The sequence below is a fragment of the Diospyros lotus genome, chromosome 7 (genome assembly GCF_014633365.1).
Source record: "Diospyros lotus cultivar Yz01 chromosome 7, ASM1463336v1, whole genome shotgun sequence".
In the NCBI taxonomy this organism is placed as follows: domain Eukaryota; kingdom Viridiplantae; phylum Streptophyta; class Magnoliopsida; order Ericales; family Ebenaceae; genus Diospyros; species Diospyros lotus.
The window spans coordinates 34,672,313-34,687,864 of NC_068344.1; the positions used below are offsets into that span (position 1 = coordinate 34,672,313).

Genomic DNA, 15,552 nt, shown 5'->3' on the forward strand with positions numbered 1-15,552 from the left:
AATTTTATCCTCATTTATTTTATAAATTTGCAAAGCGGGTCACTGTCTCCTTTTCTGCCCATCTCCCTTGCCATGGCCACTACCTCGCCTCTCTGATGCGCCTCACTGCAGTCGTCTCGCCTTGACTTGCCGACAGTTGATGCAGCGATTGTCGGCGAGACGGCGATGACAAAAAGGCAACGAAGAAAAGGCGAGGCAACTGTAGTGAGGCACGGCGAAAAGACGAGGCAACGACCATGGCAAGGGGAGGGAGAGAGCAGGGCGTGGGGGTAAAATTATCCTTTTGTCCCTTTTCGATAAACCTGTGGGTAAGTCTGTCGAGTTTTCTAGCATTTTTCCTAATTGAGAGAGAGTCCGAGTTTGAGTCCGAAACTTGCAGTTGAGATAGTGAAAAGTCAAATTTGTCCCTATTTTGAATTTTAAATTGAGGGCTTAAAATATGTGGTCGAGGCCCGAGGGAGTCCTTTGGAGGTTTTCACAAGACATCTTGGACTTAAAATCTCCAAGACGTTGGGTCAGCTCGACCCACCCAGGTTGGTATATAAAATGGCAGCAAATCCTACAGTAGTTGCCTTCCCCTGTTTCTCTTTCCTTCTCCCCTCCGTCTCCTCTTTTTCTTCGGCCAATTGACTGTCGTTTCAGACGTCGACGACCGGAGTTCTCCAATTTAAGGTAAGCACTTAAAAAGTTTTTTAGAAAAAAAATTATTTTTCAGATCTCAGGCGCTAACGACTGGAGTTCTCCAATTTAAGGTAAGCACTTAAAAAGTTTTTTAGAAAAAAAATTATTTTTCAGATCTCAGGCGCCGACGACCGGAGTTCTCCAATTTAAGGTAAACACTTAAAAAGTTTTTTAGAAAAAAAAAAATATTTTTCAGATCTAGTGATCATCAAATTGAGTTGGTTTTTGGACCGAGATAATTTCAATGGTCGGTTCCGATCATCAGAAACTGCCATAGACGGTGGCCGGCCAATGGCGACAGAAATAGCCAGCATTTTTCCCTGATTCCGCGCCTTACCCAGATCTATACACTTTTGAAGTGTGAAATATTATAATTAACGGGCAAAGTGAGCTATTTTAGAAAAGTTCATACAATAATTTAACAGAAAAAAAAGGGAGGAAAGTATACAGTTAATTTACTATAAATTAAAATTTTCTTAAATTTAGGCTTTAAAATAAAGAAAATTGCTATTTCGCGGAACAACAGATTTTTTTTATCTATTCTCCCATTAATTTCGTCCAATAAATATTTATTTACTAATTTACTTATTTATTTAATAAATATTTAAAATATATTTTATGTAGGAGTGAGTAAATGTTCAGTTAAATAGAAAAGAACTAATTGAATTTGTCGATTTGGTTTGATTATTTTATTAAAATGGTTTGATTCGGTTACTTATTGTAAGAAATTTGATTTTCTTTGTAAGAGTAATTGAATTAAATGAACCGATCAAAATACAAAACGTCGTGATTTTGATATTTGCAAAATGTTGTCATTTTGTATCCTGTCGCTTGCAAATGAAGAAGGGAGAGTAGGACCCAAGCTGGAACTCGAGAGAGACTGACACCAAGAGAGAGACTCACAACACAAATCGAATCCTAATTGGAACCCTTATCAGTTTTGTGTTTGTCGTCGTCGATATTCGCCGTCAGCCGTCTTTCCCTTCGCCATCCCCTGCGTCTTCTTTGTTAGACCCATACTAACGACCGACCCGACCCACACCTTTCCTTCACTTCCTTGTTTTTTCCTTTCCTTGTGTTTGGACGATCGACCCAAATCGACGACTGACTGTCGACAAAGGTTAGGATCGACATTTAGATTAGGATTTTGTATGGTCTTTCAATTTTTTTGACTTTCAATTAGGCTAGTTTCTTAATATATTTCCTTCGTTTGCATTATAGATTTTCCGTTGGTATTTTCTTCATCCTCACACACGAGTTTGTATTTTCTGTATGTATTTCCTTCATTTCTTCTTGTTGCAACCCTTTTAACTTTCGAGGTTGGTCTTCCATTGATTAAATGTGCATCTTAAAATTTGAAGTGTTCAAATGATAACTTTTGTTTGTATATCATTGTAGTTCAATTACTTAGCCATGCTGCATAATAGGTACACAGGTTCTGGTCAGAACTGCAAGCATATCAGGATTTGTGGATGATTATATGACCTTTCTTCCTCATTGTAAATGGTTTTGTATTTTTCTCTATCAATTTTTGCTATTCCTTTGTTTCTCTTAAGCGTAATCAGTATGTTCGGTTAGTTTGATTTTTTCCAGTTTTTTGTGTTACTTTGGTTTTTGATTTTCAGTTCAGTTTCTACAATTCACTTTCAGTTCCCGATTCAGTTATTATGGTTTAGATTCGATTAGTTCAATTTTTAGTTAATTCGGTTATTTCAGGTGACTCGATCGGTTTAGTTCGATTTTATCGCTTGGTTTGATTATTTCAATTAATAATTTTCAATCGATTTGATAACCAAAGTGACCGTATACACACCCCTTTTACGTTTATATCATTTATAAATAATTTTTTTGGAGTTATTTTAATTTTAAATTTTATAGTTATTTCTATTTTAAATGAATAAATAAGATATTTATTAGTCCATTGTGGGAGAGTTGGAGGCTTGTTGGCACTGTGGCGCGGACGGAAAGAATGTCGCCATCGGACAGGTCTAGGGTTAGGGTTTTGGAAAAACCTGAATGGACTTCACCTTTGGGCTGGGCCGATCTTTTATGTCAAATTTAGGCTTTTCTGTTGTTGGGTCAACAGTGAATTTGTACAACTTTTCACGGGAAAGGAAATTCCTCAATTTTTCATCCAGGTTCCAATCTCGGAGTCTAGATCTGTCGCCACAGCGACACTCGTTGAGGATGAAATCACTGTGCGAAGATAGTCACTGACCGGGTAAGGTTTTTCCAATAATTTATGGAATAAGAAGAACCCCCCTGTTGATCTCTCCATTAATCAATACCAACTTAGGGCTTCTGTTTGCTTTCTCAATCTCCCTCTTTGCTTGTCGTGCTTCTCTGAATTCTTTGTTACTCAATTATGACTATCTGGGTGATTGTTTTGTTTGGCCTTGCTTCTGACTATCATCAGGCTTGGGTTGCGTGATTCTACAGAAGACACCGGCGTCATATATGGGTGAAACTGATGATAGTATGAAGTCAAAGAGAATTGTTTTTGTGACTGTGGGAACGACTTGTTTCGATGCCCTTGTCAGAGCAGTGGACACTCCACAAGTTAAACGCGAATTTTTTAGGAAAGGGTATACTCATCTTCTCATTCAGATGGGCCGCGGGACCTACATCCCTACCAAGGTGTGTTGAATTTCATTTCTAGGTTTAATTTTTACTTGGATTCGTTGCTTTTATATCCAGTATAATGTTTTAACCATTTTCAGATGTGTATGATGTCTTCTTTCTTGTTCTTCTCCGTATTTTGTTTTCTTTCCTGTGTTCCTGAATCCGTTGAGTTCCGTGAAGTTGAAAGAACATTGCAAGCTGAAACTGAAGAATAATGAGAATCATTTCTGATATTTTCCTAGGGGTGGCAACTTGTACCTCAAAAGGTAAAGAAGTTTGAAAAATACAAATATAATTTACAAACTGACTTGCTACTTTTTTGGCTTTTTGACGAGCAACTCCAAGTTACTTCTAAATTGGTGGATCTTTGATAGTGATTCTGAGATTGCTGCATAATTTGTGAATTGGAAAAGACAAATCCTCTGTTTTAGAGATTTATTTATTTGGTTTGAAATATAAGCTGAAGAATGCCACAGAAATGGAGAAACAGAACTAGCAAGATCATGTATCTGCGTACTAGATTAACATGGCTCTATGATAGTGGGTTCCATTAAAGTATGTGAGATGACACCAGACTAAAATGGATTAAAGATATTTAATAATGTGATTCTACTAGAGAGATGATGAAATCAAATATGAATGCCAAAATAAAATCCAGTCAAGAGGGAGGAAAAGAGAAACTGGCAGTTACAAAGTACAGAGGCTGGCTCTTTGGTTGTGAAGGGAGGATAGGAAAGAAAGAAACCTGATCTTCCATTGTATTTATTGAAGGTAATACCAGAAATCTTAAAATATGTATTGGTTACCTCACTTCAAACATTTGGTAGACATACAGGGGGCAAGGGTGAATTCAGTTAATAGGTGGCCTGGGCTAACCTCACTTTGAAGCAGTCTTGGTTTATGCATCTTCTTCTATACTCTATTATTGAAGTCCAATACTTGTCTGGCTGTCCCTTTATTTATTTATTTTTTTATATTATTATTATTATTATTATTTTATTATTATTTTTTTTTTTGGGGGGGGGGGGTATTATTTTCTGTCAATATGTTTAAGCAGTTCTGTAATGGCAGATAATTTACTTTTTTACGAGCGGGTGTTAAGTTATTATAGACTTGCAAATGATAATCTTTTCCCATCAGACATTATTTAGGTTCCTGCTGTCATCTTAATTCTTTCTCCGCATCAAATTATTATCTTTGCAGTCTAGTGGGGAGGATGGGTGTGTGGCTGTAGACTACTTCCCTTTTTCACCCAGCATTGCCGACAATTTGAAGTCAGCATCTCTTGTTATCAGTCATGCAGGTAAGCGTATGCTCTTATATTGAATAATTTTAATGATGTGAATATTGTAATTTTCCTTCAGTGCCAGGTTACTGTTTCATATTCTCCCCCCAAAGGAATTCAAGTTTTTTGGTAACATAAATAAAGAACTATTGAGAGCCTAAAAATTGAGCAATAGAACATATATGTGGCCTTGCATCTTCTTTTGGTAACTAAGGATAAATTTGAATTAAAGAGATGCTAATGGGGTGACACCATTCAGGTTTATGCATTTCCTATTATAAAGTTTAGAAGTGTATAATAAAACATGAACATTCACACCAAACAAGGGTCATAAGCATGCATCAGATATGACAATTAAATATCATCGCATAAAAGTGTAAGGATTCTGAATTTTGTGTCAACCAGGCCACAACCATAAATTTACCAATGTGCAACACCAATAATGACAATTAACTAGTATGAAGAAAGATAATAAAAGTTTAAACAAAGTTGAACAGATGTTTAACATTAATAAAGGAAAAGTAATTCTAAAAAATTAAAGGAAAAAAAGTCATTCAGAGGAAAGGAGGGTTAGCCATTTCTGACATGTCCAGTTTCTACATGCATTAAAGCAGCGTAAGATCATATCCATAATCACAAAGAATTCATGTGTTAAATTTCCAGTCTCTTAAAGCAGCACTGCATATTCCTGATAGTTATAAGTTTTGGCTACATTGATCCTCTTTTGCATTTGTGCTCCGTGTGCAACAAAATTCTCTTGCGAGCAAAACGGCAAAAGATGATCCATCCATCTAGCCAACCTATAACAATTGAGGTATCTGCACTTCTGGAGGTTGCCATATATCTCACTTCTGCATATGGTGTCCTCAACACCCAAATCTGTAGTCATCATGAAACATATGTGTTCCATGAATTATCTACCTAATCTCATTTGATCCTTACATTTTAAAACATACTAAAAGTCAAATCTCTCTCTCTCTCTCTCTCTCTCTCTTGTCTTCTATACATCCAACAATCTTGAAACATTACGAGCATATATAGATAAGTTTAAAAAGAATCTATATTTGACAAATCCCTGTGAAACCTTCCTATGTGTCTTTGAGGTGGCAAACACAAGAAGCTATAAGGTTTTTTCGAGTTATTTCAGTTTATTATAGGTGGGTTCTTATGATGGAGTTCAATTGCCAGGAATGTAGAAATAAAAAGAAACAATGAGTTAAGCATTCATTGTGCGGATGTATGCTTCTGAATTTGCAAGCAAAACGGAAAAGCATAAAATAATGAACAAGTGAAGTCTGTTGAACTCTGAATCACTTTTCTTTTTTTTTTGTTTTGGAATAACTCTTGTGTGTGATTCTTGAATATCTTCAGTTATCCAGAATATTATATTTTATATTGCTCATAAATTTAATCATGTTTAAGGGCGCCTTTTACTCCTTAAGGTGTGAGAAACATGAGGATTGATGAGAGAGGTGCGTGGAGTATCCTTTTTGAGACTGAATTTAAGATTTCTGCAGGTTCAGGGAGCATATTTGAGACGCTGAAGCTGGGTAAGCCTTTAATCGTGGTGGTAAATGAGGATCTGATGGACAATCATCAAAGTGAATTAGCTGAAGAACTAGCAGAGAGGAAGCATTTGTCTTGTGCTCACCCTCAAACACTGTTACACACTATCACGGGTATGAGTTTGGAGGCCCTTGTTCCATACCATCCAGGTGATGCCAGACCAGTTGCTAAACTCATAAACCAGTTTCTCGGCTTTCCAGATGATTGATCTAAGCTCATAATAAACTTACACGTGAAGAGATGCTCGACTCCTGCATTCTCTTTCATATTCAATGAGTTTGGAGAATGTGGTGAAAATTGTGATCTGCTTATATTTTGTTTACAATTTTTGTTTTTTTCTTCTCAAAGAAAGTTGTATCCTTTAGGCTCTTTTCACAAACGTTACGAATAATAAAAGGAATCTCGTATTCATGTAAGAAATTTCTGTTGCAGCCACCCTGTCATCGCAGATGGTGATGTCTTGCTTTTCTTGTACCGTTGGCGACTAGATTGGCAGCCAGTTGGCCGGAGAGGAGGAGAGAAGGCGCTGTCGGACGAGAGGAAGAGAGGGTACAACCCGAGTGGGTCGGGCTGACCCGGCGTCCTGGACTTTTTAGTCCAGGACGTCCTGTAAAAACCTTACAAAGGACTCTTTAAACTAAATTATTTTAACTAGGCAAATCAAAGAATAAAATTTACAGTTTGATTAATATAAAAATATTGTATATATTTTATTTTTACAGCAAGCTCAAAAAAAGATAAAATAAAAGAAATAATTAAATAACAAAACAAAGGAAAACATTATAAGCGCTTTGATGGGCTTTATGCTTTTACAATCTAGTCAAAAGATCGCTCTTCAATTAGTCAAAATTTAAGAAAATAAGCAGGTGGAAGTTTGAAACTATTGTCCTGTGATTTGACTGCTTATACATAGATGCATTAGAATTAATACCCAGTGGATTTTTTTAATTATTTTTTCTTTTTGTTAATTAACAAATGAACTGTGACACGTCATAATTCCGGAAATTCAACAGTCAAATAAAATAAAATAAAATAAAATGAAAAACTTCCAAAAGCCTACATTACTGCTGCACCTGAAGAATTATCAAATCTTCCAGTCAAAAAAACTCCATGTGGTTCCCAGTTGAAGCTATGCCTGTCGGAGAGAAATTAAAGCAATCACAAGTTTGATTCTAATTTAAATACTGATTAGTTAATGAAGAAAGAATATAACTCAAACTCAAGACATATATATATATAAATATTGTGGCAATTTCCATATGTTCCACCATATAGAGTCATGTTTGAGCTTTTTTCACCTGTGCAGGAGTTGGTTGAGGAACATCGACTAGGCGCTCGATTGTCTGCAGCTGATCATAAGGGGCGATCTGTAGCGTAAGAAAGAGAGCCATAATGAGAGCAGATGCGGCGTGTGTTCATAAATAACGCGGTTTGATTCCAGTAAAAATGGCAAGTATTATTCCATCGATGAAGCATAAGCAGAAGTGAACGTTTTTTTGGCAGTTTAATTGGTTGGCAGAAATGAAAAGGTAGAAAACCTGGCTAAACCCATCTGGCCATGTTATCGATACGGCATAGTTTCCCATTGGACGAATTTCTTCGGGTTCAATATCTTCTGGAACATCGGTGTATTGAAGTTTCTGCTCTCCGGTCCATTCATCCTGTCAAAACCCAAAAGGAAGAAACAATGCCACAGCTGACTTGAATGGAATAGATTAATAAAGTCAAGTCATGCATTTGGTAGATAGATTCAAAGAAAGGAAAAAAGAAACTATCTGAGAGAAAAGACAAGAAAAGAGTAATACGACTTTTGTTTCCATAAAGTAGCATTTTGTTTTGAGTACAATTAGGACTAACACAATTCTCCTAGCCCTGGATCACAATCAGTCGAGTGCTCCCTCTAACTAATCCATTTGATTGACTCTCCCAGATTACACTGTAAAATCGTATTCTTATTTGTTCCAACAAGTTGAACTGAATCTCAGACTTGTCAGAGAAACAATGCGCATATTTTGTACCAGGGAAACAATCACAAGCAAGGTAGAAATGCAGAACTAAATAATGATCCATAATTGAATAAAAATAGAAAACGATCCATGTTGAGAGGTAACAAAAATGGTAAGATGCTTCGTTAAAGAATTTTCTGCATACCACACTTTGGGCTGAACGATCATTTCGTCTCACTGTTGCAGGATGCAGAAGGAACTCTTCATCTGAATCAGGCACCTTGACCCTGATTGCCTTAATAGACTTGTCATAGGTGACTGCAGTTGAAACTGGATAAAAGGGAAGATATTGTTTCAGTTACTAAGGCCAAGGCCAATAAGTTTTTCAAGCCTAAATTTTCTACATTTTACATCATTAAGCTACCGAGTCAAACACCAAGCATGGCCTCCAATTATCATTTGATGTTGCCTTGACGCAAGCATTAGGTAATATGGACGAATTCTCGCCCTCCTTAGGTTCTCAACTTGAAATGATACAATTTTTAGATCTGAATATGTTCTTTGCCTGCATGATTCAAAAAAGAACTTCCAAATTTCTCATAGAAATTTCATTATTTAGTTAGGCCCTCCCAAACCCATAGTGGTGGCCCTGATGATGGGAGACTTTTGCACTATGGTATCATTATTATTATTGTTCACGAGCTTAAGAGGCTTATCACTAATTTTGACGTTGAAACATGCACCGTTGGTCATTATCTGGGAAAAAAAAGTTAGCTATAAGTGCTTTGGTCCTTCGCTAATTTAACACATCCCTGGGAGATAAAAGGGATAAAACACACCTTGCTGACGAATCTTGGCACACTGTTGTACAACACAAACTCCAAGGTCTTGGAACGTTTTGGCAATTTCACCTCGAGGATCATCTACCACTTCAGGCATCCCACTATCTCCAGAAGCCGATAGCTGGCACAGTAAAAGAAACCAAATAACAAGTTTAATGCTCTTGCACATGCAGGTAGCTTTCTAAGAATGCATGCTCATTTTATGTCTTAAATTCAACGCAGAGAAAATAAGCTCAAGTGAACATCCCTCTGTTCAAGATTATGAAATTTTATGGGTTAAGCTGCCTTAAACAATTAATATGGGTCTTGGGATGTGAAAACTTGCACCTTCCACAGGCTACAAAGAATAAGCTTTCAGAAAACTAATAGTCAATATCGGAAGGCATTTGGAGTTTTTCAACAAATAAAAGTTGAATATAATTACAATAATACAAGGGAAGAGGCTTATGTACCAAAAAGGAGGCTTATTGAATCAAAATATGCAGAAAGCAGATAAGAACATTTCTGTACTCGCTAAGAAAATTCAATGTAAGTACTCACAGTTGGTCTGATCGGAAGGTCAAACAAATGGGGGATTCCAAACTGCTGAACAACCTGCAGAATAATGGATAAGATGATTAGAGAAGTATAGGAACGCATACATCTTGCTATGTGTCTGTGGGAATGAGCAAATATTTTAAGTGACCCAAAAAAAGTTGCAGATGCGGAATTAGGTGCATGCCTGGGAACCTGAACCTCTACCAAATGGATAATACCGTTTTCCATCAGCGTCAAAATGGCACATATTCTCAACTACAGCAACACATGGAACCTGAAAAACAAATATACAGAGTACAGAGTGCATTTATGAATGGCCAACAGTAAAAGAATGGATTTATACTATCACAAACTACCCTTTCTTTCCGCCTACAAAGAAAAAAGAAATTTCAGATGCAAAACCAGTTTGAAATAAGGGTAGGTCTTGAAACATAAGCAGTAGCAGATACCTTAAGCTTTGAAAACATGCGAACTCCTTTTGCAACGTCAATGAATGCAAGCTTCTGTGGTGTGGTGACAATAACAGCAGCAGTTAATGGCACAACCTGCAAGTTGATATTCCAAGTCAAGAAGAATATAAGAAGTTTGCCACACAGCAATCTCTCTAGAAATGTTGTAGAAAATGAGGGTATTATAGCAAGAACCTGGCACAAGGTAAGTTGAATGTCACCAGTTCCAGGGGGCATATCAATCACAAGGTAATCCAGCTCTCCCCTGCATAGGTGAAAATAATGCCTATCAAATTCACTAAAATGAGTAACAAATTGAAACACACTAACATCTATTTCCAAATAGCAGTGAACTTGCTGATTGATGCATCAATAAACAAACAGTTAGTTTCAGTTTCTCTATAACATCTACTTGTCATATCTTGTGCCTACTGAAGTTTTAATATAAATGGGAGGCATACCATACCACTCAGTTGTAGTCAGTAATTGGTTGATAACACCAGAAACCATTGGTCCCCGCATTATTGCACGACCTTGCCCAGCAAATCCAAATGATACCAACTTGACTCCCAAATATTCTGTTGGAATAATGGTTCTCTTCTCTGCATTCTATAGGACATTTGTGAATCCATAATTGCAGTAATGCAGCTAGTTCTATATCAATTTTTTATTCAACATTAGAAAATTACCATTTCAAGCAGCCTGTTTTCAGGGGAGACCATTGTTGGTAAGCTAGGACCATAAACATCGGCGTCAAAGATACCAACTCTAGCACCCATACCAGCCAAAGTGTAAGCTAGATTTACAGCTACAGTTGATTTACCCACACCTCCCTGTAGTTGCAGCAGTTTGTATGTAAAACTAAGATATTTTCATGAACAAGTAACAAAAAGACAACACCCAGAATTGTAACAAGAGCTGATACTACACTTTTGAGCAACACTTTTCTAGAAATACAACATAATATATGTCACCATATTTAACATAATATTCTATCATCCTTTTGAAGAAAGAAATTTTCAGAGTGGATTTTTTCAGCAAGGCCCAGGAAATACAACAACGGACTTGGGGGAAAAACCAAATTAATATGGCTCCATGCAATTGTTTATTAATTTTATGATTTTACAGAAAAAGGCCACGGCCAGTGGAAAAGGTCACGGCCGTTTTACTTGGTCACAGACTCTAGAAATGAGCATTTATCAGAATTGTAAACAACCGTACAGAGAATTCCTCCCACAGGTTTGTATGGTTGAAGATATTCAATATAACTGTGGCAAAAAGTGCCGCCAGAAATGATACGTCATACATAGAAGATTAAAAATCACCAATAGACAGAAAAAGAATTCCCATCATGCAGAACTTCTACCTTGCAACTTGATACTGCTACAATATTAGAAATTGTCTGTAGTCCTAGTGGAAGGTCTCCAGCAAAAACAGGGCGGGCTGGTTGGGCTGACATTATCACGTTGACTGTTCTAACCCAAGGAAGTGCTGCCACCACCTCATTTGCTCTCTGCTCAAACTGCCAAGACAATGAAAATTTGCTATTGATCGTACGTTTTGATATACTTAAAGAAGTTAAAAGCCCATCCAGATTGGAAATTGAAAAGTACAGAATAGAAATTCAGAATAAAAAAGTTTATCATGAATTGGTAGTTTTCTCTCTCTCTCTCTCTCTCTCTCTCTCTCTCTCTCTCTTCCTTTTTTGCTCATTGTACTTTGTCTTGAAAGGCCCAGCTTCAATGCATCTTCTTGAAGAAAATTTGATGACACAACAACAAGAACAAAACAAAGAGAAAAAAATAATGGAGAAAAATTCATACAGGCTCCTCCAAAAATTCTTGTTTATAACATCGTTAAGTAAATGAAAAAAAAAAAAAAAACTACTGACACTTGAAACATACATCAGTTGTGATCAAACAATGGTGGTTGTGTTTCATTTACCATGTCCTTGATTGGACATGCTGGTGTAGTGAGCTCTAACCGAAATGAAACCTGAAAACCAAAGTTGGAAAATTGGATCAGGACATCAAACATAGATACAGGTTAGGTAACTTATCACATCCATTTGTAAATTGACCTCTCCTGAAGCTTCATGGATGTGCAGATCCTTCACAAACCCACATGAGACAATGTCTGTCCCAAAGTCAGGATCAATAATTTGAGACAAGGCTTTCAATACATCAGCTGCAGCTGCCTCAGTTGGAACTTCAGAAGCACCAGCTACATTAATAGAATACAAGTTATGTTTTCAATTCATACCAAACTGTCGCAGAAAAAAACACGTGTTCAAATAATAAAGAAAAGAAGAGTATGGAAGGACAAAGTTGTAGAATTATACTACAATATGGAGGCATAGCCACAGGAAGCAAAAAAGCAGGACACTAACCAGGCAATTAGAACTCAAGAACTGTTATCTAGCATGGATATCATAATTGCTTCTTGATCTATTTATCAGATTTTAAACCTAATGAATTAAAATCTTATGCAATTGGGCAATACACAGGCCTGAAGAAAATATTCTTTTTTAGTTCAGAGAGGGTGGATATAGAGGTGAAGAAGCATGTTTTGCACACAGGTGATAGAAAGGACCAACATAAGCAAGATTGGCAGTAGCCGCAGTACAAATGACATTTGTCAAGATTGTCTAAGCTCCTTGCTTCTCTGTAGTTTTATATAATCCTTTTAATCTTCAGAATTAACAGGGATCAAAACTCAAACTATCACACAATTCATCAGTATGATCGTCATCAATTCAAAAAATTTCAGCAGGCTCCATATAATTCAGGATCAAATCCCTCAATGTATGAGCTCAAAAAATATAATCATTCAGGGCCAGATGCTCGGCCCTCCTAGGGTTGGGCTGGGATGAGTTGAGATGGCTACCAACCTCAGATGGGGTGTTTTCTGTACATTTTGCTTTGCAGGGTCTTCTGATGCAAGGCCCACGTGTTCCCTGGCATCATTTGGTATGGCATAGCAATGGTAATCTTGCTCATATGTTTATTTTTAGGTTAGTGATTAGAGAGCAGTTATATACTCTTGATGGTATTAACCTTTTTTTGCCTTTTTCAAATGGATGCTTTCTTTGCAGGGAGGCAGTGAAGTGTCCCAGTCATCTTTTCTTTGATCGTTCCTATTCCTGTCGGGTGCTGTCCTTTTTTCGTTGTTCGAAAAAATTTGGATGGCATTGGCGTCAATGGGAGACAAGAATATTATGGGTGGCGGCAAGGTGGAATGGTAAGAACCCTTGGCAAGTTGCTAATCGTTTGGTTTTGCATGCTACGGTCTATTTTCTATGGTGAGAATGCAATAACAGATGCTTTAGGGACTAAGAACGATCTGCGTCCTAATTGGTGCATCAAATCCAGTGTGCTGTCTGGATAAGATTAGCTACTATTTCTTTCCCTCCTACTTTATAGAGTCGAGCTCTGTGGCACTTTTGACGGCTTCCAAATGACCAGTCTTCTTTACTCTACTAATTTGAATTGCTTATGGTATTTGAGTTATGAGTATGCTTATGCACCCTAAGTGATTATTTTGATGAGTATTTTGGGGTTGTCAGCACAACTGTTAACCTTCGACTACCTAAGCCAACATTTTTCCTAAATGGATTTAGAAGGTGACGCTGGTGAAGATTTCCTCTGACGGTTGTACATATTTCTCTTAATGTTAGGAGGATTGTACATTTTTATTAGTTGTTTACATCTTCTAGTTTGGTCTTTTGTTGTGAGACTTGGGGTATGCCCAAACTTAAAGCTGTAAACGCTTTTTGGTTGTTTTCAATAAAAATTCTTATTTACAGGAAAAAAAAATAATCAAAATTCCTAGGAACGTCTCACCAGCACACTTAATTTATAATTTGGAGAGAAACATATAATCAAAGATGAACTTCATCTTTCACAATTCTTTTTCAATTCTAAGAGTGAGTCGTTCAAAACCAAGCACCATTCGGCATTCACAATATACCAGCATATTCCATTCCAATATATATATATATATATATATACATATACATATACATATACATATACATATACATGTATGTATGTATATAAGATGTGGAGCTTAAAAGAAATTACCACAAGACACTAATCTATGGCACCATATCCACAACAAATATAGAGCTCCAAAAAAGGGTTTTTCTAAAATGTGAAAAAAAAATTCAGGGTTTTTGGGGGAGGTAGAAATTCACCTTCAACAGAAGCAGCTCTGGCTGAAATGGAGCTCAAGAATGGCCTGTTACGGGATGCCCAAATATGCTTTACATGTTTCGGAGATTTAACAAAACTTCTTGTTATAGTGGAGAGGTGAAAAATCTTCTCCGACGGAAGAAGTACACCTACAAGAAGATAGCAAGTTGAAGGCCAGAGTTCGTATTGGCAAATATACACAAAGGAAACCGATACTTAAGAAATTAGTGTGCCAACAGACGTAACTCAAATGAAAGGGAACAGAACAGGTATATATTACCTTCTTTGAATTGCGATTTTGGGTTCTGAAATGTGAGATGTGGAGAAGACGGAGCTTGAAGGAGCTGCATCTCTGAGAGCGAGAGAGAGAGAGAGAGAGAGAGAGAGGGAGGAGGGGTGAACTGCGAGTGTTCTGTGAGCCTCATGTTTCTATGACAAGTAAGATGATCGGCTTGAATTATCTTAGATAGAAACGTCGCCGTTTAGTGACCTGCTTGCTTCAGTCGCAAAATGGCTGCCACGAACTTTTTTCTTCATACATACATGACGATGATTTATTACATTAAATTTGATCAATCCTTATAAGAAAAATAGTAACTTACTTGGGACTATGTCAAATGTTAGCTCATTTTTTCTTTAAACAATAGTGTTATTATGACCATCATATTTATTATTTATTTATATAATAATATAATTACTCGATTGAAATATGGAAGAGGTTTTGGACCTTTGAGCTCTTGTAGCAGAAAAATGTAAAATATTATAAGCTACTAATGGGCAATTTTTTGGGTAAATTAGAATTCATCCAAAAATAATGACCTTTAACTTTTGTTAATGTAGATATCATATTATCAACTATATTTTTATTCTAAATAAATAAATATTGATATCATAACATCTATAATGTCAATTAAGTTTTAAAAGTTATATTCACAATACAAATTCATACTAAAAAATAATGTGACAAAACTTTACATCAATATCAAGATAAAGTGTTAAAATCATCTTTATGCAAAATAAAAAAAATCATAGAATAATTATAAATAAAGATAATTGAGAAAATAGATTATAATAAATATTAGTTCATAAATATATATATATATATATTTTATGAATTAAGTATTCAGACTTTGTCTGCCTAGTTTTGGAAGAGACCGACCTTCCCCTAATTCAACTTCCGGATAAATTAGATGTGATCACAAACTTATACATTTTCAAGCAGACACGCGATCAATCCTTGTCAAATGGGACATGTTTTTCTCCATCAGAAATTGATCTCTCACCACTCTTAAGAAAACTTGAGAATTTTAGCACTTGTGCTATACCCAAAAGCAAATATATGTTAAATATACGGGAGAAATGGGCAAGGCAACCCAGTGTGTTACATTAGTTCTCCCTCTATCGTAAGCATTGGAATACCGATATAACTCC

At 36.4% G+C, this 15,552-nt stretch overlaps 2 protein-coding genes across 3 annotated transcripts; one reads left to right on the plus strand and one right to left on the minus strand.

The window, feature by feature from the left end:
- Window positions 1-2,659: 2,659 nt before the first annotated feature.
- LOC127806042 (uncharacterized) lies at window positions 2,660-6,574 on the plus strand. Of its 2 annotated transcripts, none has more exons than XM_052343000.1 (4): window positions 2,660-2,902; window positions 3,121-3,318; window positions 4,507-4,606; window positions 6,106-6,574. In XM_052343000.1, the coding sequence occupies exons 2-4, from the start codon at window positions 3,139-3,141 to the stop codon at window positions 6,360-6,362; spliced, it is 537 nt and encodes a 178-aa protein (XP_052198960.1). In that variant the 5' UTR covers window positions 2,660-2,902; window positions 3,121-3,138; the 3' UTR covers window positions 6,363-6,574. The 2 variants fall into 2 exon arrangements, with proteins under 2 accessions (XP_052198960.1, XP_052198959.1); XM_052342999.1 differs by having other exon boundaries at window positions 2,664-2,902; window positions 3,098-3,318.
- A 367-nt stretch (window positions 6,575-6,941) lies between these two features.
- On the minus strand, window positions 6,942-14,564 carry LOC127806041 (fe-S cluster assembly factor HCF101, chloroplastic). Its single transcript, XM_052342998.1, has 16 exons — window positions 14,402-14,564; window positions 14,124-14,270; window positions 12,009-12,151; window positions 11,873-11,923; window positions 11,295-11,450; window positions 10,618-10,761; window positions 10,395-10,537; window positions 10,124-10,193; window positions 9,929-10,024; window positions 9,664-9,753; window positions 9,483-9,536; window positions 8,940-9,063; window positions 8,306-8,430; window positions 7,693-7,815; window positions 7,453-7,521; window positions 6,942-7,289 (listed from the first exon to the last, which is right to left on the minus strand). Exons 1-16 carry the CDS (start codon window positions 14,544-14,546, stop codon window positions 7,284-7,286), a joined length of 1,686 nt encoding a protein of 561 aa, XP_052198958.1. The 5' UTR covers window positions 14,547-14,564; the 3' UTR covers window positions 6,942-7,283.
- Between the last annotated feature and the right edge of the window lie 988 nt (window positions 14,565-15,552).

Bases quoted from the DNA above. Each gene is read 5' to 3' on its own strand.
- LOC127806042 (XM_052343000.1), top strand. From the start codon at position 3,139: ATGGGTGAAACTGATGATAGTATGAAGTCAAAGAGAATTGTTTTTGTG. The intron at 3,319-4,506 runs GTGTGTTGAATT...TTATCTTTGCAG, and splicing joins GGACCTACATCCCTACCAAG to TCTAGTGGGGAGGATGGGTG. The intron at 4,607-6,105 runs GTAAGCGTATGC...AGATTTCTGCAG, and splicing joins TCTTGTTATCAGTCATGCAG to GTTCAGGGAGCATATTTGAG.
- LOC127806041 (XM_052342998.1), bottom strand. From the start codon at position 14,546: ATGAGGCTCACAGAACACTCGCAGTTCACCCCTCCTCCCTCTCTCTCT. The intron at 11,924-12,008 runs GTCAATTTACAA...TTTGGTTTTCAG, and splicing joins TCCATGAAGCTTCAGGAGAG to GTTTCATTTCGGTTAGAGCT. The intron at 8,431-8,939 runs GTGTGTTTTATC...CCTTTTATCCAG, and splicing joins TGCCAAGATTCGTCAGCAAG to TTTCAACTGCAGTCACCTAT.